Source organism: Lutjanus erythropterus, chromosome 9 (genome assembly GCF_056507025.1).
Source record: "Lutjanus erythropterus isolate fLutEry1 chromosome 9, fLutEry1.hap2, whole genome shotgun sequence".
Lineage (NCBI taxonomy): Eukaryota > Metazoa > Chordata > Actinopteri > Lutjaniformes > Lutjanidae > Lutjanus > Lutjanus erythropterus.
The window spans coordinates 25,108,688-25,134,632 of NC_139325.1; the positions used below are offsets into that span (position 1 = coordinate 25,108,688).

Below are 25,945 nucleotides of genomic sequence, written 5' to 3' on the forward strand. Positions count from 1 at the left end.
CACCACATTGTTCAGTGTCGACAAGAAAAAAAACACTTTCAAATTCTCACTGTTTGAGTAAGTGGAGTTTATTCAAAATGAAGGATAAAAAGGCAAACAAACATAATAAACCATCTGCTGTATGTCTGTGCAAATGACTGCTGGAACGAGCTAAAGGCGAAGTCATGAGTTCAGTGTCGTTGAGGTACATGGCTAGTCAGCAGTAATGCAAATTACATAATACTGATACTCTGCAAATACACTCGTTTCTCATTCTCAAAATATCTGTTGAAAGATAACAGACCATCAGTCAGAGTTTTAGGAATGGTCCTTTTGTGGTAACTAGCCATTAAAATACTGCATTGGAATACTTAAAGGGAATAACAATAATAGTCTGATAAAGCTGAACTTTGAAGAGATAGTTAAGATTATTTGAAGTGGGGTACCTACAGTAAAAGGAAGTCAACACAACCTCATTTTGGAGAAGCAGCAGCAGTGGACAGAGTCAGCAACAAAACTTATTTTAGCCTCTTAGAAAAAGATCCACCCAAAAAAATTCAACATCAGTTTAAGTGTAAGCTATATTTATAATATTTTCACTGCTTTCTTTACTCAGACATCAGGCAGTCTTTTTCAACTGCAAACTGACATTGTATAGGCTAAATATTATTCTCTCCAAACCTCCAATCCTTGATCAGTTAGTTTCTTTGTGTTTTTGTGTGACTTCTGTGAATCCAAACTAACCATTTAAAACACAGAAGCCACACAATAATAAACAAACTTACAGATCGAAGCAGCGAAAGCAGCAAATAATCCAAACTATCCCTTTAAAGCAAACCCATAACTGAAGGGTGAATATTAATCATAGTGATCGTTACCTGAGAACAAAACTATGTGACCCTGCTTTAGGCACAATATAAAACAAAAGGTGCAAGAACAATTACAGCCAAGAACAAAATGTTAGATGACATTATGTAAAACTTTGAAGATATAATCTGACAAAAGTGGAGGCACAGTCACCATCGTAAATCAAAGAAATTGCTATATTAAAAAACAAGCGGTAACAGCACAGAAAATAATAAAGAACCCCTTCAGCTGCAGGAAATAATTCACAGTGACAAGAGACTAAACACTGACCATGTCGTACAGCATCTTGTGTTATCTCCTAAACGCTGATCTGATCAGTCAGTATTTTCAGCATGCTATAATCTAAAAACCTTCGACAGAGGGGAAAACACTCCTGTTTCCTCAGTACTTTAAAGTGACATGGTTAATTCTTACATCAACTTTCCATTTTATTTTCAAGAAAGTAAAATAATTTGATGCCCCACAGATTAAAAAAACAAACGAGACAAAAAAAAGGTGCCACTTTACTATAAGATTACCCTTACAAATGATTAATAAATGGTTTATAACTAGGTTATCAATAAGGGTGTAACCTTAACAGATTATAAATCATAAATAAACAAGTTATAACACACTTTTAATATATTGATGTGGGCTCCTAATTTAACAAGATCTACTAATTAATCTTAGTAATGAGTTACTATAATTTATAACTGTCAAAAGGGAGCCTTACTGAATAGTGTAAAATGATGCAGCTAAAAATGTGAAGGTAAATAACACTGTTAAAGCCTTAGTGTATGAATCTGGCCATCTGATATGTTAGTGAAACTTTCTGACTATTAAGATATGCCGATTGTTAAATGCTAGTAAGTGGAGAAGACAAAGTACGCTCTGTAAGCAGTGAGATCTGAGGCTTAACAGTACAGATAACTGTGGGCTCACTATCTGGCAAACAACAGGTCACTGCTGCCTTCTTACTCTAATGTGTTACAACAGCTTATTACCAATTTATAAAGTGTTTACGGTCCAGTTTAGAACCTTATTATAAATCATTTATACGAGAAGCCTTATTGTGAAGTGGTACCAAACACATTGATGAAGCTGCAGCTGGAGATCCTCTTTAAAGAGTCAGAGGTTGTTTCAGCTGAATGGTACATTAATAAGACATTATTCAGCCTGATGGAGCTGAGTTTTAACACAACTCAAAGTACATGCTACACCAGATTCTCAACTCAAAAACCCAACTTCCACCTGTTAAAACTCTGGGCTCCACATACAGAACGTAAACGTCTACAAACAGCAAATCAATATCACACAATACATTTAGAAAGTTCCTGGATTGTCCGGCCCTGCTTTGAGCTCATTGGTCCCTATGAAGGAGTGACGCCTGGGCTGCTGACCTCTGTGGCAGGACTGGCCAAACACTCGCTGGACTTCAGGCTGGCCAGAGACTTGTAGCTGGCGACTGAGGTCAGGGAGCCACACAGACCTCTTAAAGATGGGGTTTCCTCTTTACCTGAAAGACAGAGCAACATGATTCAGAGTGAAGACCCTCCCGGACAACAGTGTTTACGTGCTGAAGGAGACGGACCTTGGCGTGGCCAGTGTGTGCCGGCCGGTCTGGCCTCCAGACTCAGTGTGTGTGACGGTTCGAGAGACGTCTGGGAGAGGCTCATGTCTGCAGACAGCTGCTCCAGACTCTGGAAACTTTTCCTATAAAGAGGAGATAGATGATCAATGAAGATCACACATAAAACTAGTGCTGAAACAACTAATCAAATGAAGAAAAATTAACATCAGTGTTTGAAGGCAGTCCATTAGTTTTGGTTTTATATAATTCTGTCACTTTCCAGTAATGTTGCTTATGTATTCAAATGTGAACATTCAAATTTTGGTTGAAGTACACGTTTTAGTGTGAAGATGCTTTTTTCCCAAGCTTCTCAAAATGTTTTTACACGACCCTACATTGGTTTCTCCATGATGATGCTGCAGCGCTGTAACCTTCATCACTGTGTCTTTGCTAACAGCTGAATGAGAATCTCAATTTGAAAAACCTGGAAAAGAACGCCAATGGAGTCACCTTTTACATATTTTAACAAGCAAAATGATCTATTATCTGTTATTTATTATCTTTGCTGTTTCTAGATTCATAAAGTCAATGATTTGATGGTTTTCTTATGAACTGGGAAATAAATAACTTTGTGTTTTAGACAGTCAGACAAAAATACCTTCAATCATGAGCTTAAACAATTAATTAATTGTTTAGGCTATGCATCATTTCCAACAAATTCTTATTCTTCTGTTTTCCCTATTTGTTAATTAAACACAAAAACATCATAAAACAGGATCCCGATTAAAAACATACCAGAGTTACCTTTAACAATTTTTAAAATAGCCAATAACAATACAGATGATATGCATAGATAAACACCTAAATAAAACACACCACCAACTTCTATCTATCTATAAAGTTGAAATGAAATATTTTGCTGTCTCTAGTGCAGCTTTTCAGCACGTGTGTGAGCTCACTGATCCCAGCCACAGATAATCTATTGTCAGTTTATCTATACAATTAGTGCACCATTGATTTCCATCTAGCTGCTGGCCTTTTTGCTGCAGTAGATCCCAGCTGGTCATGATTATCTGAGAGCGGGGTAAGAGCAAACCAGTCGCTTTAGAAATCAAGTGCTGTAATTGGTAAACGATTAGCTGCTGGCCTAAACATAACCAAACTAAACTTTGAAGCTGGAGGTAGTCAACTCATCTACATACTCCTCCCACTGTCCTGTACTCTTCCTGTACAGCAGCGTGTCCAAGGCGACAGCGTTGGCATCCAAGGCGACGGGAGACGGCCACTGATTGGTCAGGTGGGCTGTCAACTCTTGTCTGGACCGCAAATCATTGTTCTTCAACACCGTCCTAAAGACAAAAGACAGTGTTCAGAGTTAGAGACAATTTATTGATTTGAAAAGCATCTTAAATTTGTGCAAAAACTGTGCACAAAAACAAAACAAAACACTAAAGCTAATGCCCGGCCAACAGATCAGGTGGACAACATGTAAGGGATAATGTACAGTGTACATTATTCAATTCAAGACCTGCATCACCCTGTCAAGGTTTATTCTGCAACAATGACCTTTTCATTGTACATTACCCTGCTTATTACACGGTAACTTACCAAAAGAGTAATCAGTAATTTGCCACAAAATATTATGTTCAGAACTGTGTCTGTAGCCACGGTCTATCCTTCATGGCAACGGTCTGTTATACAAAAATAACAGACCTGCTTGTGAAATAACAAGAAAATAATGACAGATGTAGGTTTATGTATATCAAAAAAGGAAAAGAGTTTACTTTTTATAAACAACATTGGTGGCCATTCAAGTAACAGTTTCTGAGTTTATGAGGGGCACATGAATGCACCATGAAGTCCCTGTCAGCACCAACAGCAGAGGACAGAAGCAGCACCCCTGTAAATGACACCCGAACTCAGTACAGACGTCCAGCATAGTTTTTTATTACATGATGATTTTGAAGCCAACATTTACCCGCCAGTGTAAGGGGGAGGGGGTTAATTTCAGACCTTGCAACATCACATTATCAGCTCTTCTGCTTGGCCTTTGACCACTGATCAAACTATTTAAAACGAATATCGGCCGCTAATAATCGGTGGCCAATCAATCAGAGCTGCCTTAGACACAATTATTTAATAACCTAATTTAATGCTTGGTTGTTTTGGTATCAGTCTAAAAAAATACTGCAATGGTCAGGCTCTGCCATAAGCTGCCAAACACAGCTGATCTCCCAAGTCTGTCACTATGTCTTCACAAATCTAATCCAGCACTTTGATTTGATGTATTTTTCTTCATCATACTTTTACCTGCATATTTTCCTGCAATAATACACTCCAACTAACATTTTCATTCTCATAGTTTCTCTAACTGTAGTCTCTGTCACAGTATCTCTGTCTCTGTGTCTTTGTTTTTCACTCTATTTGCATTTGAAAACATCACTGAGTCATCCTGCTGGCTCGAGACTGCAGCTTCATCTCCAAAGATCATGACACAAATCTTGTCGACAGACTCGACTTTGTAGCCAACAGTGAATTTGTGTTCAAACCAAGAGAAAGCATTCTCTCACTAATTGGAGCATTAATGTAAGTTAATGGAAACTCACACCGCTGATGCAGCCTCACCTCTCAGCTAAAAGCAGCTCTCCGACTGCGATTGATTCAAAAACACACAAATAACAAACCGCCTGCAACCTCCAGACTTCTCGCTGTGTACTGAATGTCAAATTCACAGCTGGATCTGCTGCAAAGTCCTCTCCATGACATCCTCAGCAACCTCACATGCACTCCCTGACACACACACACACACACACACACATGCACAGTTGTGTCCTGAACTTACAGTTGGTCCTGTAGCTCCAGTATGATGTACTCGAGCTGCTCTTTCTCCAGTGTGTGTTGGACGTGTGTGTCTGCTAGGCTCTGCTGAAGAGCTTTGTTATGAGACACAGCCTCTGACAGCTGGGCTTCTCGAAGACGCACCAGCTCTTCCAGGTAACCCTGAGACAAACACATTACAGGCACAAGCACACACACACTCTGTTTTTCATTTATTTGTTTACTGCCATGGAGGCACTGCTGTTTAAATAACACACCTGAATTCTTTGTTTTGGCTCGGAGCAAATGAAATAACCGGAGGGGAAGAGATGGAGGCAGCAGTGAACAACAGAGAGAAGAAACATTACAGATGTTGTTGTGTATGTAACAAATAACATCAAGCTGTATGTGTTTGTCTTCACAGAGACGTTCCCTCCTGGCATTTCACAAGTTGAGCCTCTAATTATAATGCAGACGTCAAGGAAAATGTCACATTGGCATACATTACCATACGATTTGTTTATCTCAAAATAAGAGCAATATTACACACACACCTTCTGCTCAAGCGCCATGCGATACTTCTGCTCAAAGCGTTTGCACTTGCTGACCAAGTTGCTCTGCTCGGTGAAGATGGAAGCGGCCGTGGCCATTTTGTCAGGGGTGCTGCTCTCACTGCCGCTGCTCCCCATAGTCCTCATCTCCTCCTCGTCACTGCTGATGCTGTCCGCGCTGCACAGAGAACCAGCCTTGTGTTAGTACTCATCCTACAAAATATTCAGCTGTCTGATCACAGTTACGCGTTTGCCTGTCACAGTTGCAACTTTTACCTGATTGTTCACAAATCCGCTCTAGACAAGACAATAAATATCAAGTAAATCCCAATAAATATGTGTTAATTACATCTAATACTGACCCCACATGAGGAGAAGCAAGGTATTTGGCCAGTATATGGTGCTTGAAGGGACAGCTGACCCCAAAATTAAAAATGCACACTTTTCTTCTTACCTGTGGTGCTATTTGTCCATCTAAACTGTTCACACTCAGCTTGTGGTGCTCAAAAATACATTTGAAAAACTCAACAGCAATTTCTTTAAGTTTAATGTAGGAAGCATTAAGTAAATAAATCCCACATGCAGACTACGGCGTTACATAATTAAATGACTAATATGTGTAATCCATTACAGTTACTGATCAAAATGTTGATCAATACAAAGGGGCTACAACATTCATTCTACTGCATTGCATCTTTTCGTGGTGCAGGAATGCCCTCTTGATATGTGATAAAAGACACCTTTTAGTGGTAAGAATTAAATAATATTTTTTTATAAAAACAGTAAAGGGCTCTAACATTACAGTCTAAAGCTTGTTTATCAGTGGTGAAAGTGCTGTTGACATCAAAATACTCAATTTCAAATAGGAAACATCTACAAGCAAGTTAATGTAACCGCAATCAGTAACAAAAAAAATTATCTCTCATAAAAGTAATCAAAAAGTAATAAAACTTAATAAGTTACATTACTTTGATGAAGTAATTAAAATAGCTTAACTGGCATTTTGTGATGTCAACATTTAGCTGATCAATAATTAACAGGATTGATGGACAGAGAATTTTCTTTACGGTTTTGTGTCATTGCAGCAATTTTATGTGAAACATTCCAACATACTATGAATGCAAGAGGCTGTATTTCATGTTAAAGTTTAACAGAAAGTAAAACATTGTTTCATTGCTTTTTAAATGTTTAACAGAATAACTAGTAATCTATAATCTACTGCATTTCAAAGGTAACCCTCCAAACACTGTTGAGCTCACATACTTCTGAGTGAACTTCAGGTAAGGCGTGTAGTCGATCACGGCGGGGCAGCTGCCGTCCACACCCTCTCCTTTCAGACAGAAGCTGAAGAGAGAAGACGGGACAGAAAATTAGAGCAACGTCTGTTCTTCTATCACGTTCACAGCTCTGCAATCCTCAGTATTTTAATGACTGATTTAACTCGACTGGAGGATGTTCAGTGACTTGAAAATGTTCCTGGATTCATCAGCTCACTTCAACTTTTCAATCACCTTGTTGCAGAAATGCTTGAAGTGTGTTCCTCTGTCTTCATGGTGCAGGTTTTGCCAAAATACTAACTGAAACCTCCTCATTACACACAAACACATCTCTGTTTAACGTCTTATGTGACCTCTACAACCACCAGGCTGCACCACAGTGAGTCCCATTAAAGGAGGTGAAGAGTTATGCAAACAAGTATTTTATACACTTTTTCACTTTGACTTTTAATGGTCTTTTTATGTTGATCTGTACTAAAACAAAACCCGCTTAGATCTACTTTGATTTGATGTTGTAAAACAATAAAACATGAAAACTTCCAGGGGAGAAAAAGACTTTTTATAAAGACTGCACACATCCTTTCAGCAGGGCCAGATGATAATTCATTTCTCCTGGGCATCTCTAAGTTTATCCAAGAATGTCTAATTTAATCTAAAATGTTCAAACTAGTGATGTGAACCCAACTACTGATTTCCCAACTGTACAGATCTGTCTTTCGACTCATTTCCAAACCTCTATGTTTTGATTTTATGTGATGATCATAGATTAGTTTATATTTAAGAATCTATGTTTGAATGTTGTTTTCAAAAGAAACAAACACAAATGCTTCCTTTGCAAATTCGGTATCTCTTCTACTAATCTCATCCAAGGCAGTATCAACACCCTGCAGTAAATACAAGTTTGCACCAACTTGGTGAAGATAAATTTGTTTTTGTAGAGACAGACGTGTAGATTCTACTTGATGGCTATTTTTGAGGACACTGTTTGTTGTATTCAGCAAATATTCCACTAAGTGTGTTTAATTTACCACTGAGGATCACAGTTCCTCTTTGCTAATGCAGTTTTCTTGTGTTAGGTTTATGATTTATCTTTTAAAGTGTTCTCTTTTGACCCATCACATAATTCTGCAACGTTTGCAAGTGATGCACCTGCAGTTTAGAGAACAACTCTGTGGTCTCTTTGAATCTCTTCTGATAGTTGCCTTATATTATGTTACATTACAATCTGTTCAAACATTCAAATACAAAGTGATTAATGCATCTAAAGCGCTTCACGTTCTTACATATTGCACTTTTTAAAAGGGATAAAAATGGTCATTGCTGGCCCTCTACGCTGTAATTTATTTAAGTTCCGAGTTACTGCAAAATTAAAGGGAGAGTTCACCCAAAAATGAAGATTCATTTTCATTTTCAGTCATTATCTATTCACTCTCATGCTGATTAAACGTCGGGTTTATTTTGTTAATCCACAAAACACTGCTGGAGAAAACAGTGTTGTAGAATCGCCCAAAAAAGGGAAGTGAATGGTGGTTTTCAAATGTAAAAAAAAAAACAGAATAAAAACATAAAATACCTCCATTCTGCTCATTTGGTGTAATTCAAGTCCCCTAAAGCCCCAGCATGCTGTTTGCACACGTCACACCACACTTACCAGTTCAGACAATGTGCATGTGCACGTGAACGTGGCTCTAAGCTAAGGATCTACAGTGAAGATTCAGACCAAAAACATGGTGTAAATAACATTTTTTTAGTCAACTTGGCATGTTGAGGCTTTAGGAGACTTAATTAATCCAGACGAGCAGCGTGAGGGTCAAACTCCAGCAGTGTTTTGTGGACTAAAAAACTACACCTGACCTTCAATCAATGACTGAATTTTCATTTTTGGGTGAACTATCTTTTTAAGGCATGTAGGTGGGGCCAAACTTGACACATGACAACATGAGAACTTCTGTGAACTTCAAAAAGCCTTACTTACTGATATAGGCTTTTGTATTGTAGGCTATCTCTGGTATTTTTTCCAGGTCCTCTACATTATATTGTTTATTATTTATCTATTTTGTATTTCTGTTTCAGTCAAAAGGAGCAGATTCTTATTTCGTCCATTTTCTCCTTTTCAACTCTATTAAGAAACACCCTCTATAAGTTGATGCCTTTTTCAAAGGCGCATTGACAAAAACATATTTCATGCATCAAAAGCTACACACTGACTGCCACAGGGAGAGAAAGCAGGACTGAAGAGTTACATTGAAAAATATCAAAACATGATCCACACCTGAAGTCGATGGTGTTGAGTCCAATGAGTGTGTCTGCTAACAGCCCCGCCTCCTCTCCCAGCATGATCGCACCATCCTCGTAAAACCTCCTACAGTCAAACATGTGTGCACATTATTATTAATTCAGCTCACACTCTCGCAGATCTCGTCAACTGACTGGGAATTAAAGAAAAGTGGAGCAGACAGGTGCAGCCGTGTGATAATGTGAGTGTGATAATTGAGCGCTTGAGGTGTAAGAAGATGCAAATTATTCTGCAGCACACTGATACAGGAGAGAGACTGTCTAAATACACTGAAGGGGAAAACTGTGTGTGTGAGGTGAGTACATGAGCACCTGGTTGTTTTGAAGTCCCTCAGTGCAGATGAGATGTATTCTGATAATCTTTTCTCCATCAGGACCACTCTGATCCACGCTCTGCCCTGCAGAGACAGATACCGGTGACACTGACATGCCTTCCCTAAAACCACAAACATGGCTAGAAATGACCTGCTGAGTGGTTATAAAGCAGATAAAAGGCATCGATGCAATGGCTGTTAATGATTTGTCATTCAGAAACCTTGTAAAAACTTTCTAGGAATTTTCTTTGGTATTAAAGGTTTAGAAAGTCATGTGTAGGCTCGGCAAGTCTCATGACTGATAATCCTGCAAAATGTGCTGAAAAGCCAACAGCATGATTTCAGGATTTATTCCTTTTTATTTGGTGACAATCTACAGGACACTTGACTTGCATACAGACATTGTATTGTATGTTGAATTTAGAATAGGAGGTTGCACTTCAACAATGGGGTTCTCAGCTGAGTGCTAGACCCAAAATCCAGTGAGCATATTCCCAAAAATTGAAAAGGTAACACATTTCAAATACTCACATTTCACTTATTTATTTGAGTAACATGACTTGATTGACTTTGACTTAACTTTGACTTGATATTGCTGACTTGAAACTTGCCTTAGACTCAGACAGATGCCTTAAAAGCCTTTTTTAAAATAACTTAATATTTGCATTTTTCTAGATATTAAGAAGTTCTGTTTTGCTTTTCAAACATGACTGGGTGATTTCTAGAGCAATGCTGAGAAACCTGACAATCTACTGCAGACCAGCAGGGACCCACACGAGGCAGTTGTCATGGAGTGGTTAGATCAAAAATAATAACATTTAGATTCAAGGATGCAGGATGCAAGATCTGCTGCTCAAAAATCACTGACACGACCACCACAGCAACTTCATCTGTCAGTACAAAACACACAATGAAGCAAACTTATTGACTGGTCAAACCTTAGCTAGAAAACTTATGTTTAAGCTACTGAATGTTAGACTTGGCTGTGAACTTAGTATTGCATTTTAGTGAGAAGACATATCGTCACTATAAAAGACAATCGGGGGACTGACTTAAGGTCATATAAACAGTTAAACTATGTGGACATGTTACAAGCAAACACAGCAGTGTTTTATGTGAATGTGGAAACTGTGGTAGATCATCAGATTGACTTGACTCGAGACTTGCTTAAGACTTTGTGACTTAGTCACTCTCTGGTATAACATTGGGAGAAACTTAAAACCTGAGTCAAACTGCTTGTAGGTGTGCTCTTGCCTGCAGGGTAAGATCGAGTCACATTTTATGCTTGTATGTTCTTAACTGTTTTTTTTTTTTACTACGTTCCCTTTGTTCTTTTATAACACAATAATAGGATAATGCAAAATAAGCTAAAATCACAAATGTCTGACTGTACATTATGTGTGCACTGTAGATCAGAATATGTTTGAAGTAGGAGATTATAAGTAAAGTAGATTATCCAGTTTATATCTTTCAATTTTTTGTTAAGCTAACATTTCTCTTAATCAAATGCTCTGTGTGAATTCGACTTCCTGATGGTTTTAAGTTTCAAGTTATTTTCTTCCCTGCCAAAGACAGTTTTATCCTCACTTTAGCTCTCGATGATCGCACATTCTCCATGCTCTCGATGCTTCGGATGCAGTTATGAGGGACTTTACTGCAGGCGGCTTTTATGTAATCCCAGAAGCTTCTAGGGCTCTCATAGCCAAACCAAGTTGTTTGCCCTGAGAGAAAAACAGAAGGAGACAGAGACTTTTACAAGCTTGAATCTGCACGGGCTTTGTTATCTAGAAAGAGACATTAACTGTCCACTCATTGGACTAGTGGTGGTTAAGGGAGGGGAAAATGGTCTTCAGCAGACAGGTCGGTTTTCAGTCTAGTTCGAGAATAATAAAAAATATGCTATGTGCGATAATAAGAATATTTTCCACCCAGTGTCCACTAATCTCAATATAGGGAAATGAGATGCCCATCACTATCTAAAATTATGATTTACCCAATGAGTCACTACAATTTCTCATTAAAATTTTGCATATTGAGGTGCCCTGAGGGGTGGGCAGCATAGATAGGCATAACCACAACATCTCACTGCTCATTTCAGCTGTCACATATAGGCAAAATGCAAGAAAATAATATTGCTTTCTGCAGTTTTAATATTACACATATATGTCTGGGTTAAATACCTGCATGTTTAAGGTGAATTTTGTATGTGCATGTGTGTATGTGGATGAGAGGAGGGTTGCTTATGTCTTTACCTTTGAGTCGATGACTGAGGATGTGCTCCAGCACAGAAACAAAGTTAACAAACTCTGGAGACGAGTCATCTATTGTCTCAAAACAGGAGCGGTCCAGTAGAGTCTTCACTGAAAATCTGAACACAGGAGATGACTTTACATTTAAAACAAAAAGGCCACATGGAAATTCAGAGGCATTTACCAGGTAGGATGGTCTCATGACAAGACGCTGCTGGTTGCATTGTGAGAATTGTAGGATCCAGGGTTTTTAGAGCTTGAAACATACTAAAGAGTCAGGATATTTCAGCCTCTGCTGCTCCAATTTTTACTATCCTTTTTGTAATCTATCTCTTGTGAGTCCCCCAGTTTACAGAAGTGAGCAAATGTGTGAGGAATCATCTGGAGGGACATTAAAAAAACAAAAGGAACAGTTTTTTTTTAGACATGCACCTTTCACACGTCAAAAAATCTATAGCATTAATATGGAAGAGTATTATATTGGACTGTGACTTGAGGGGAAAATACATTCACAGTTACAGACAAACAAGAAAGTAACTGGGGCCCATTTATAAATTATGCTATAAGTGATTAATATTATTTCATCATTTATGCAATGGGAGTTAATTTATTATTTAATTTCTATTACATCTTAAGATATATTATAGTTAACATAAGTATGCAAACTTAAACATTTATTTTCATAAATTGCTGAGAACTCAATAAATATGAAAACATCTGTGAGGGCTCCATCCCCCTTTTTTCACACTGACATCCACAATGATAAACTACTTCCTTTGTTGCAGCCTGTTTCTTAAATGAATGATGTAAAGACACATTTGGACTAGTAACTACATTTTATTAAATGCACATGAGAGCAAACAAACAAAAAGAAGACTCATCTTTGTTATTAACTAAGACGACTGAATTATTTTTACTTGACATGGAAAATAAACACATCTGGCCTCCACAGCTGTAATGAGGATTTGATAAATTTCCTGTGCTAAAACCAGCCATAATGTGCTGCCCACTATAACAGACCAACTCGGCCCAATCTGATTTCAACTAATTAGACAGGAAGGAGAGTTAATGGACAAGCCTGCCATGTGTGTGTCGGTGTGTGTGTTCGGAAAACTCTGCCAAATTGTGTGCAGCCCCTAAAGTCAGCTAAATAATCTGACTTAATATCTCTTTATCTCGTTGCTTAGCAGCACGGTGACCACAGAGTGTGTGCTTCCTGTGAAAGATGGCAAAAACTGATTAGCTCATTTCCATGAATAAGGGTTAGGTTTTTTAATCACACATCATGTTTATTAACTTTCAGACACTTTGAATACCAACTCTACTCTCAACAGCAATTTAGACAAAGATAATTTTCCCTCCGTGTAGAGTAAATTACACTTATTCTCTCAGTTATTACTTCTGTCAACATTCACACAGTAAAAAATTGGGGCACATGGACTCAACGTGAGAAACCTAAAATCCTGAAATAAACTAGGACAAGAAAAACACATTTACAATATTCTGTAGCTGATCTCTACTAATGACAGAATAATGAATTTTAGGAACCCCTGCAGGAGACAATGAACTAACTACACCATACTGTGTTTGTCATAGAAATTTTAAATAACGTGCACAAGCCAAATTTATTTATCCATCACATTTAAACCACAGGTGTTGACAAATGTGCTTTATAGAGACATCAAAAATACAACTGGCATATTTAAAACAAAACTAAACAAATTAGTAACAAATTACAACATTTTTACTGTTTTAATTAATTACACTTTTTTCATACTTTTATATATAGGCTGTTTTTATTGTGTGTTTCTTTTAATTTTATTAAGGCTACACTGAGACATGAGTACTTAATTTCATTCGGTCATATTTAACATGTTCTGGAGTGACAGTTAAACCATCTTTATCGTTATCTGTAATTAATTAATTAATAATTGTGATTATTCTAACACAATTACATAAACATAATGTTTTTAGCTTGGATTTAAATGGTGATCAAATCGACTGATCTGACCAGAATAAATCTCTTCAGACAGGCATCTGGGCAGCATACAATATTATGTTTATTGGTTATATATTGATTATGTTTTCATCTCGTGCCTTAATCTGCTCCTTCTGTATATTTTATCTGGTATTTTATCTTTGATTCATTTATCTGATTCTATTTCATTTTGTGTCTTTGTCTGTGAAGCACTTTTGTGCATTTAATGTGTCCTTGAAGCCTTAAAATATTCACAACACCATCCACCCACAAAGCTGTTTTAACTTACACTACATTCAAATGTAGGTCCTCAGGTTATATTTTCAACATGAAAAGTTGAGCGCACTGAATATGGTCATTGAAGTCCTGTCGCTAGGCGACTGACAACAACAATCAAAGTCGGCTTTGTTCCCTTTCAAACAAAAAGGTGAATGGTCTGTTTTCTGCATCTCAGTGTCGTGCTTATGAATGAAAGAAGTTACAAACATCCACAGACTCGTGATGTGACAACTCATGAACATGAAAATGAAAATGTCTATTTTTCAGCCTGACAACCAATGGTCCCTTCTACAACATGGTAAACGGGACGACACCGTTTGATGGCGTTAATTTGGCTGATTCGACAGCCCTATTTTCACAGAAGACATTTTGACGAGTGATAGCAGGAAAAGAGCAGGTCTAAATAATGAATTATCGATGGATGAATTACATTTAGGCTTACGCGGACTCTCGAATAAAACAGAGCCGTTGTTAATGCTATTAGCAGCACTTGTGCTTTTCCTGCTGTGACAAATCAACATGTCTGCTGCTGTGAAAAGGCCTGTTAAAACTGGTCTCACAAACCTACAGTGCATCAATAAAATTAGCTGTAAGGTTAATGAAAGTCTCCAGCTTGCCTCCATGATTGAATCAATGTAAAACCACTTGTTCTTTCTAGACTTCTGCAGAAAGAAGAGGTGTTCTGGACTGATAATATTCACTTCTTCAGGTCAATTACATCAAATAAAAACAACAACATTCTTTGGTTAACTACCTATCACACCTTTCTTATATATTCCTAAATCAAGCACTTACAATGACAATGTTTTTTTGTTTGTTTTTTTTTGCTGTTGTATTAAAGATATGTAACATTTCTGCATTAAAATGTCTAAAAAAGACTAGACCCATGTTATATTTCTTTGCTGAGTTCTGTAGTTATCCTACATTCTTGTGGTGTCAGAATAATTGGAAAAATGAGACTCTGACCGGGAGAAAAAATGGGAACATAATACTTACTTACTAACAATAATTTGAAAACTTGGTGAAAAATTTTGGTACCACATTTGCTGGGTTGTTGTCTATTGACATCATGGCATGAATCATGGCAGGCAAGGTTGTTAGGTTGCTAATGATTTATTTATTCATGTATTGCATTAATTTTTTTGCTCACATGTAATTTGTAACATGGTATTAGGTTGTAATTGATAGTTGCTGTCCATATCATGTGACCTAATTCATTAGAAAAGCTATTTACTGACAGGAACCCTGATAACAAGTGAAGTAAAGCAATTTTTAGTGGTTTAAGTGACTGCACTGGTGCCGCATCCATGTTGTTTCCACATTACAACTTAAAATTTCATGAACACACCAAAGTTGGACTTCCCAAAGAGCACATGAATGCAGCATTAGATAGTGGCTGGCTGCAGTATAGGTCATAAACCCACCCCCTCCATGTAAGCAGATGGGACATCGGCCAAACTAAAGAAATCAAAATACATATCAAATAAATTTTTCCCAAAGATGTTTTCTGTCATTTTAGGTAGTTCTTATCATGCTGATGTATGTTCAAGTGTTCATTTTTTTCTGATCAGTTTGGTTTTAATTAGTTATTTGATGCAATAAAAAGCAGGTTTCATGTCAGCGTTGGCAGCCGAGTTCTGCTTGTGTTGTGTGGGTGAGAACTCGATACCGCAGCTCCGATCCTGACCACTACTGTGCCGACACTGGCTCCAAATGATGTCACCAGTGTAAGATGGCACCACTCGTATCCGGAATATTTTGCTCTCATTTTTGTACAGTTAGGAGAAGTGGAGATGCAATGGTCAATGGTTTAATTATAATAATATTTAATGAGATATGTGTCTTAAACTTACAGTGTGTACAGAAATAAAGAGACTTTGATGTAAGAAGTGATGTTTAGAGTGCTGGAAAGAGAAAACATGGAGTCAAAACACTGAAGGAGACTGAAGCTGCTGGTGTCCACAATTGCTCTGTGTTTAATGGGGACAATAAAATTACTTTTCTTGGACAGAATATCTAAGTCAAGTTGCCAAACAGCATGCAGTCTAATACCACAGCCAGAAAAGCATCTAGAGAACATGAGATTTAAAAAGGAACTGGCAACTTTTCAATGTCAGGTGTGTGGTTGTGTCGAAGGCTACAGCAGCAGCTACATGAGAGTCTACTTCCAGCAGCGATCTACACTTTTCTGAAAAGCTTAAACCCCCTAACAAGCAGCAGCCTGCCAGTGAACCAGTCAACACATACGTGCACCATGCAGACAAAAACATCACATTTTTCCAGTTCAGAAGCAGGAATCTTTTTCCTTTTTTTGCCATTTTTAGCTTAAAAAATACAATAGATTGGCATTAATTTTCTGTCAGTTGACTTATCAAATCATTTCATCGAGTGGAAGATAATTTTAACAAACTTAAAGCTACCGAAGGGGAAAACTGTGTGTAAGAAGTTCATTTCTTCAGTTTTTCTTTCACTAATTTAATCTCTTTAATCGTTTTGCCAATTTGCCATCACTTTTCTGACTCTTCTCCCTCCTCCGCTCGTGCCAGTCGGAAAGTTGATGGCTGGTGCGGAGGCAGAAACAGGCAGGAAAAGCCCAGGCTGGTCAGCAAGGAGCACCTGCGTCTAATTACTCTCCCTTCAGATCTGTTTCAAATGATGGTAATGGAGGAAGAAATACCCTGCACACCTGAAGCAGGATAATTATATTGGTTCTTTTCGCTAGACTTGTCCCTAAAAAGGCTGAGCAGACACCAGCTGGAGCAGGCGGTGCATTATCAATCTGTTTTCTGACACTTCCTCAGCACGAAAATAAAATACTACACCTCCATATCCTCTCTCCTCTCTGACTTCTTCTACTCTTCGGTCTCAAACGCACCACAGGGACTGTCAGTAGTTAACTGACATCTGCCAGCAGCACAGGGAGGACCACAAATCAATAATCAGAGCAGAGTGTTTTTCACTTCAGCTGACAAAGAGAGGAGGAGAAACAGGCAGGCGACATGTGTGAGCTCACCTCAGCATCTCTCTGTGCCGCCGCTGCTGCCGCCGCGCTCCATATTTATCACTCAGCTTATCATTTATAGATGCAGGAAAGCAAGGTCATGTCCTCACCATTGTTTTCTAGAATGTTTACTGTATTTTTGTGCAAAACACCCCAGTTTACGCAGTGTTTTCAAGACTCTATCTTTAAAGGGACAGTTTATAGCTGAATATCAGAAATACATATTTTTGCTCTTACCTATAGTGCCATCAAATATCCATCAAGGCTTGTGGTGCTGATAGTGCCAACAAAACATTTGGAAAATTGAACAGCAGTGTCTCTTTCTATGTCACTGCTGTTGAATTTTCCAAATTTTTTCTTTGCATTTTGAGCACAAGTCTACTGCCATTATATTGGAGACAATACATTGTTGACACTGTAGATTAAGGATTAGAGCTGCACAATTAGTCACAATATTATTGAAATAGCAGATCTCAATTTCATTCAAAACAAGCACAATATGACTTTTTTTACCATATTGTGCAGCCCCACTGTATATTTCAGACACCATATATAACATGTATATTTGATTCTCAAAATCCACAATTCAACCTAACTTTTGATTTTATGGTCACAAATTGATTGCCCTGGCAGCTGTCATTTACATTCTCAAATGTTCTTTAAAAACATAGTTGATATGTTTGTATGTAGGTAACTAGTGCCACATAACTATTTTTTCTTTTGACATGCACTGGACGCCACAAATAGACAGGGTTGGAGAGAAAAAAAAATACTGGGAGAATCAAAGATTCAGTCTTTTCAATTTGATTATTGAAACTGAAAGCTGATTTTGATCTATTTTGGAGTTAATATTGAAATTGTGACACTCCAATTAATACTGTATATTGTAACTGTACATAGTGTCATTTGGTTATCATTACTATTATTATTTATGTCCTTTTTTTTATCTCTCCTGATCTTTATGTATCTTGTATTTTTATTTATAGTTTTAATATTTTTATATTTTTCTTCACTTCTTTGGTGTGTCCATTGTTAAGGCAAAGGAAAAATGTCATTGTACAGGGAAACTTGTTCTAACCATGAAAATCTGAGAAAATGTTTTTAGAAAATCATACCAAAACTATGTAGATTATTAATAGCACTATGGGCCAGAGGAAGAAATGTGTTTTGATATAGAGGTGAACTACCCCTTTAAATTTGAGTTTCAGGCACAATCAAGTTAAAAGCACAGTAGTATTTATCTACTTGAATTATATTCTAGTGGTAGTGTGCAGGGGGATCTGAAACTGATTTTAGATGATCACTTGGGAGAAACAATCCAAACATATAATTGCAGTCACAGGAATGAAAAAAAAAAAAAAACATTTTACAAATTGTTCTTGATGGCTAATCCAATTTTTGTCAAGGGGGTGGGGTTGTGATGGAGGAATTTGGACTCAGTATTTCTAAAATCCTGGCCTTAATCCCACTGAACTGAGTATGAGGTAATTAAAACTGAAATGTGATTGCATGAATGATTAATGGAGGCTTTTGGAGGCTGCTGGTGAGCGTGAATGTGTATTTGTCTGCGTTTGAGTGAGTAAATGCAAGAGATATTGATGTACAAAAATATTAACGATAGAGGCATTTACCTGAGGACAGCCAGCTCATGTCTTAATATTTCTTTCAATAAAATTAGACACAGAATGACTTTCTTTTGTTTGCATATTAATTCATATTTTTAAATAAGAATGCAGGCAGTTAAGCTCTAACAAACGCGCGCTTCTGATATGATTAATTAACAAATCTGCCGTCAGATGCTGTTTCATCCTCCCTGTCATTACAAGAAAGAAAGAACAGAGGGAATTCCCACCTGCACACCGTCAGCAGGTTCCTCCTCTCCACCGCGGAGCTCCTGCCTGCTCCCCGCTTGCGGGGGAGATGCAGCCCCACGCCGAGCGACGCCATCCACGGCCCGTGTCCGAGGCTGCAGCGGCCGGAGGCGGTGTGTACTGTCCCCGCTCTCTGCACCAGGGAAGGACCAGCTGTCTCCGTCACCTCAGAGGAACACACGCTGCTCAGCTGAACGGAGGAAGGAGGGGTTCAACTACACAAGCCCGAGTCAAGACAAGTGTTACAGCACGTCCGCTCGGGACTTTCAAAATAAGAGCTCTTATGACAGAAGCAGTCTGACTCGGCATCCAAAATGAAAAACACATACGGTATATTTATATATATATTATATATATATATATATATATATATATATATATATATATATATATATATATATATATATATATACAATTTTGAATTAGTCGACGTTGAAAAAGGCAACAGCTGTTTTTATGATGATTTTATTTATTTTTTTATTATTTTTATTTTGTATTTCAAATGCTGAAGCACACTCAACAAAAACAAACTGGTTTGTGGCTGCAGAATTTTAAGATGGTGGCTGGAATAAAATGCTGCAAGTTCTCAACTGAAAATGCTGTGCCACAATCTCCACCCCCAAAGTTCTTGTACTTTTGGAAAGTACCAGGAATTTCCCTGGTCCCTGTGGTGCAAACAAGTTCCTCTCAAAGTTCCTTGTCCCTGAGGAATGTTTCTGCAGCTATTAGTCACTAATTTATTTTTACATAAAAACAAACAAACAAATTCTGTGTTTTTTTGAATGTTGAGCGTAAAAAACATCTATAATTGGCTCCACCTTGACAAACTATAACATTAAAATGCTCTTGAATGTGTTCATTAGTGATAAAACAGAATGATATAAAGTTCTGTAATAACACTGAGAAAGAATGGCTCCATATAGTAATTTTACTTTAGATACTTAAAGTGCATTTTATTTATGACAATAATTTTAGACTGTGGTATTTCTGTTTTTACTTAAGTAAAAGATCTGAATACTTTTTCTGCCACTGGTCAGAAATCACTACTATAATTGAGCATATAATACAATAGGTCTATGATAATATGTCAGAATGCAGAAAACGTAAACATGCTAACATATGTTAAAACTATTAATTAGTTTATATTAAACTTGCAAGGTTACCCCTAAAAAATAAATTAGAATTAAAAATCAAATTGTGCATTTTAATTACTAGAATTTCTTGCAGTGTGAAAAATAATTTGAAACAGCTTCAGAACTTTATGAAGAAAAATTAAAATATAAGGTCCATATCACACTTTTTTCAGGTTGTTTCTGTCACCATAATTACCTGAGAGTTTGTCTCCATATTTCATGCAATTATTTTGATTAAATACCGACTTTGATTAAAATGTTCGCCTCTACTTTTATTTTGAAGGTAAACGTGTCCAACCGGTAATATGATGCTGTGAATAAAGGGAGTTGTTGTTGTTGACAGATAGAAACGCGGAATGGTTTTTATTTTGTCATCAGTGTGATGAGGAGTTAAATAAAGGTGTAAATGGCTGCCTGTCAGACAGAAAAATATCTCATGAACTGCATGGCCGTTTTAATTTTGCCTCGTATAAACTTCAAATATTAAAAAGCTGATTCATCCAACAAAATTAATTAAATTATTATTCAGGGGGCATTTCTAACCATATGAATGATAGGTATTTGTACAGGTGTTATTAAGGGCTCTGGGTTATACATTTGAGAATATTTTCTCAGTTCTCAGATCATAATTGATATATTTTACAAAACACTGGACTGCTGATGTAAACAAACCTTCCACAGCATCAGAAAACTTTGATTTACATGTTGTTGTTTTCTGGTGTTCATGTTTGCTTTAAAACAGCTGTCAGTAAATATGAGTGTCAGAGTTGTACCATGTTCCAGTCCTGTGTTTTGATGCTTTTGTTTACATTTAGATAACTTACTGTGCCTTTAACTGCTTTTAAATTCAGTTAAGTCATCTTAAAGGAGGAGAGCACCATCCAGTGGCCTCAGAGAAAACAACACATTCATTTTATTTACACACCCTTCCTTCCTTCGCTTGTATCTCCTCCCCACTTGCTGCCTCCCTCTACTAATGACGAGGAAATAGGTTGTGAGGACATAAGAGTGAGAGCTACAGATAATGTGATGATTGCCTGTTATAATTACCTTTATTTGTGAAGCAAATAAGAGTGGTGATTAAACTCCAACCATTAAGCAGGGCTCTTGGACCCCCATAGGTCCAAACAGTCTCAAGGACTTTTGTTTTTTAAGAATGTGATAAATTACTTATTAATCTGTGAATTACACTGTTGGTTAATTTTTGCCCCAAGGGAATGGGGGCAGGTTGTCATTAGAGGACCAACAGCTAATTTTGTGCCCTGGGGTTCCTCGAACACGATAATCTGGGTGTGATTTTGAGCCTGTAGTTCCATGTGTAGTTGATTCCCTTATATCCAGTGGTGAACAAAATACTCAGATGTTTTACTTAAGTGAAAATACTAAGATAAACAATGTATTCAAAATCCAACTGAATAGATGCTATTATCAACAAAGGAGGGGTTGTGAGATGACTAACAAGAGAGGACAGAGGAGACTAAAATGTCCTGCTTCTGAACAACAACTCATGTGAAAAATGACAATATATAATAACAAGAATGCTGTAAAGTTTTTAGTAACTTACTGTCAGCAGTTAGCTGTTAAGTTGTTGTAAATACAATTAACAGTATGATTACTGTAATTTTTTACATTTGAAAAATGGTCACCATCGACTTCAACTGTTTAGGAGATTCTGTAACAGTGTTCCTGTGTTCCTGTTCCTGTGAAACTCCAGCAGTATTTTGTGGGTTTAAACACTAAACCTGACCTTCAAACGGCATGAGGGCAAGGAGGTAACTGAATTTTCATTTTTGGGTTAACTATCTCTTTAGGACAAATAGCACAGACAGTTACAACCAAACATGAAATCAATAGTGGTTCAGAATAGAATATAATATTGGGAAAGTGGAAAGGGAAGTGAAAATGTATTACTATTCATAACATACATAAATTCAAGCCACTAGTGCAGTAATCTAAAAGATAATGACACTGAGTAAAGTTGCAAATATGTAATGTTTTTAAAATTAATAGTTTGTTTTTTAACCAATTACTCCTGCCTTCTACATTATCATTTCATCTGTGTCTTCTATAATTACATGAAAGGCTGCGTTCACGCACCACACACATTCACCTGCACTAGAGGGAGTATTCCCACCACACAAGCATGACATTACATTGTAGGGTGCACATGCACTCAAGGGGCAAAACAGATGTAAGCAACATATATTTTGCACTCAATGATAAAATTCTGGTAACTGGTAACTAAAGCTGTGAGAAAAACGTAGTAAAGAGATAAGTACAATGTGCCTCTGTGATGTTGGTGGAGTGGAAATATAAAGTATACAAGTACCTTGAATATGTACTCAAGTACATTGCTTGAGTAAATGTACTTAATTATTTTCCACTGCTGCCATTTTATTATCTTATATATAGTATATATTTATATAAAGTTGGACAGTTTAGTTCCATGGTTGCAAACCTGCATGTCTGGCCCCCTCCTAAGTGCAGCACTTCCTGCGTTGGAATATACGTCATCACAGTGTGAGCATGAACTATCACATGGTTTTCTTGCGCGTTTCAATACAGTAAAAAGCAATTTATATGGTTGATGTAGTCCATACATATTAAAATTTGGGATATAAGGGTTGTATTGATGTATATCAAATTAAAATGCTGAAAAAAAGGCACTAAATAGCATGTAAAAATGTAAAGATATCCTCTGGCGGACTTGTTCCATGGTAGGTCAAAAAGGGTTAAAATAGATTAAAACGCACGTTATATTTGAAAGCAACCCAAATATTCTGGGGGGAAAAAAACTATAGGTTACCGCTCATGTTTTGAAACAGAGAAATATCTCTATCAGAAATCTATCTGATCTATCTTTCTGTACTCAGGTTAAGAAGGAAACAAAACCAGAACAGCGGTGTCTTGTATTCATGTGCTCTGACTCATCTTCTGTCTGTGGTTTTAGTTTCAGAGCCTTTTGAGCCAGCACATGAACTTTAAGAGATGTGCATCAAACTGCTGATAAACCACAGGAGTGACGGTTTCCATGATGTCGACAGGGTTAAAAACACGTGACATGGTTGTAAATATGATGACCTTTTACCTGAGTTACTCACGACCCTGCAAGAACACGATCTGCCTCTGCTGTATCTTGAAGTAACAATGAACGTGAGGGAAGGATTCAAAACAACAAACTTGCACTGTAGGAGCCTTTAATCGGCAATAGATGTTTATGTTTGTTTATGTTTTGTACTCATCATAATACTCATTATGGAAAGTTATACTAAGATATGAGATAGGGATAACAGGACAGGACAGTTGAAGTCTTCTTTCAATCAAGGATCAGTGAGTCACACAAGATCAAGAGTTCAACAGGTTTGAGGAAACTGAGTTAAGGGCTTTTAAGGTAGACGACATGATGAAATCCATCATTTATTGATGTCTGTGTCTCCCATGGGGTGGGAGTTGAGTTGTCCATACAGTACAGATGACTCATCTTACTGAACCTTTGACCCCAACTGAGGCAACATTAAGACATTATACATTGTGCATTATGGCTTTTATAATGCAGTAATTTGACAATTCGACACCATAAGCACGTCCAAGATTCAGCAATAAAATCTACTCTTTAACAGCAGGTGCTCTTCTATTTACCTCTCTATTTCCATCTCTCCATTTTCTTCCTTTCACCTTTCAGACACACAAGTGAGGTGAGTGAAGTGAGAGTTTCTTGTGAAGTGTCTTGTCATTTTTGTTTCTCTCTTTATCAAAACAGAAATCACTTACAATAAGTTCTGTTCTGCCCGCAGAAAAACAGCACCACAAGTGAATATGAACAAAATAAGCTGCTATTGTCACAGACACAAACAAAAAACAAAAAAATTAAATGGATCTAATTTTCATAATATTGTCAATTTAACTGATATTATTAGTAGTATATTAATATACTTTAGATTGATTATTGAGGAAAAGAAGAAAAGTATTATTAATAGTAGGAAGAGAAAAATAAAAATATTTTAAATGAATCAAAGAAAAATCAAAGGGAGCGACAAACACATTAATTATAAGATTAATTGAGACTCTCCGTGTCTGAGCCTACTTGGCTGTCTTGGTCAGTGGTGTGTTAAGTATTCAGAACCAGAAGTAAAGTACAAACACATTAATGTAAAAATACTTATTTTGAAGTATTCAAAATCCTCCTTAAGTAAGAGTAAAGAAACATTATCAGCAAAGTTCACTTAAAAGTAAGTCAGAGTTTCAAACTTTACAATACAAATAAATAGAAAATAGAAAATACACTTAAAACAGCCCAAAATGTGGTTTCCAATGGGTTCTCTTTGTTAAGTTCAGCAATAGTTTGACATTTAAATCTTAATTTAAATGTTTGCTTTCTTGCCAATAGATTTAAATAGCGATGCCACTCTTGTGCAGGCAGTTAGCTTAGCTTAGCATAAAAGGTAACAGCTACAAAATCTGCTTACCAGTGCCTCTAAAGCTCACTAATTAACATGTTTTGTCTCATAACTGGTACAAAAACAAAAATGTAAGAATTAAACATTCCAGTTTTATAAGGGGGTTATGAGGACTGAATCTGAGACTGAATCAGTGTGATGTTACTGTTAACAGCAACAGTCATTTTCCTGTAAACAAGTTGATTTGAATTGCAGACATAAGTAAAATCACCAAAGTGCTTTATTTCTGTACACATTTTCAGCCGTAACAGTAATTTTTAATAATTTCCAGTTAAAAATGATTGTCCGACCTGTCTGTCTGCTGTGCTTATTTTGTGGACAGTGTTGCTTTGCCAGCATCTTTGATAACAATGACTTCTTAATAAGTGCTAGTTTGGGGTAAACTCACGCTGTCATTTTCTTTAGTCTATAGCCCAACAGGTAAATTAAATCTCAAACCTAACATTAGTGAAAGTAGTCTTCTGAGATATGACAGCATAAACCATGTATTTTAGATTGAGATGTATATACTTTCAAATAACATCAGGAAAAAATAAATCATTCAAGATGACATGATGCAAAGATGCCCCTACCACAAAATGAACTTTTCGTTGGCCTTTTAAACGGGCATGACAGACAATGTTTGGGAACTACTGCAGCATACAATTAAAGATATATTTTTCCTTCCATTTTACTTTTTTAAGAACAAAGAACCCTCCATCCATACCATCTTGCCCTTGCCTTGAATGTCCAAAGTTACAAGGTCAGAACAATATAACATTGGTTTTGCATGAAAACATAAAGCAGAGTAAAAAGTGGAAAAGCTCTTGTAATTAAATAATGTTAATCTTTGCTGTCTTCTGTCTGTTGTTCACTAGAATGGTAAAGAAATGTAGAAATGTACAGATTGGAGTTAAATAATAGTATAAGTTAAAATGATTGAGGAGATAGCATTAAAATCGTGTTTTATTATTATTATTATTATTATTATTATTATTATTATTATTATTATTATTATTATTATTGATGGACACCCACAGTAAGTTTGAGGGGTCCTGAATGGATTTTTGCTGTCGGTACTACATATATTTCCACAATTTGTGACAGACACCTGTACCCAGACTCCTCAGTCACGCCCCTGCCTGCTGTTGACAGACCGTTATCGATTAAATGAAACCTCGTTCAGTGCGCATGATCCGGAGACTCCGAGTGACAACCGAGGGAGTAAAAAAAGCCACAAAACAGCCACGAACAAGTCAAATCTGCAGGTTAATTAATTTCTCTGCGGACGGAAGTCAGCAGTCTGTTTCCCACCGTATGTACAGCTGCCGTAGAGCCACGTGAGGAGG

At 37.0% G+C, this 25,945-nt stretch overlaps 1 protein-coding gene across 1 annotated transcript; it reads right to left on the bottom strand.

Moving 5' to 3' along the window:
* Positions 1–43: 43 nt before the first annotated feature.
* Positions 44–19,233, bottom strand: rundc3b (RUN domain containing 3b). Its single transcript, XM_084726835.1, has 11 exons — positions 19,009–19,233; positions 11,902–12,017; positions 11,237–11,370; positions 9,648–9,733; positions 9,313–9,402; positions 7,027–7,107; positions 5,767–5,941; positions 5,238–5,395; positions 3,598–3,744; positions 2,417–2,538; positions 44–2,341 (listed from the first exon to the last, which is right to left on the bottom strand). The coding sequence occupies exons 1-11, from the start codon at positions 19,101–19,103 to the stop codon at positions 2,196–2,198; spliced, it is 1,350 nt and encodes a 449-aa protein (XP_084582961.1). The 5' UTR covers positions 19,104–19,233; the 3' UTR covers positions 44–2,195.
* Positions 19,234–25,945: the final 6,712 nt, after the last annotated feature.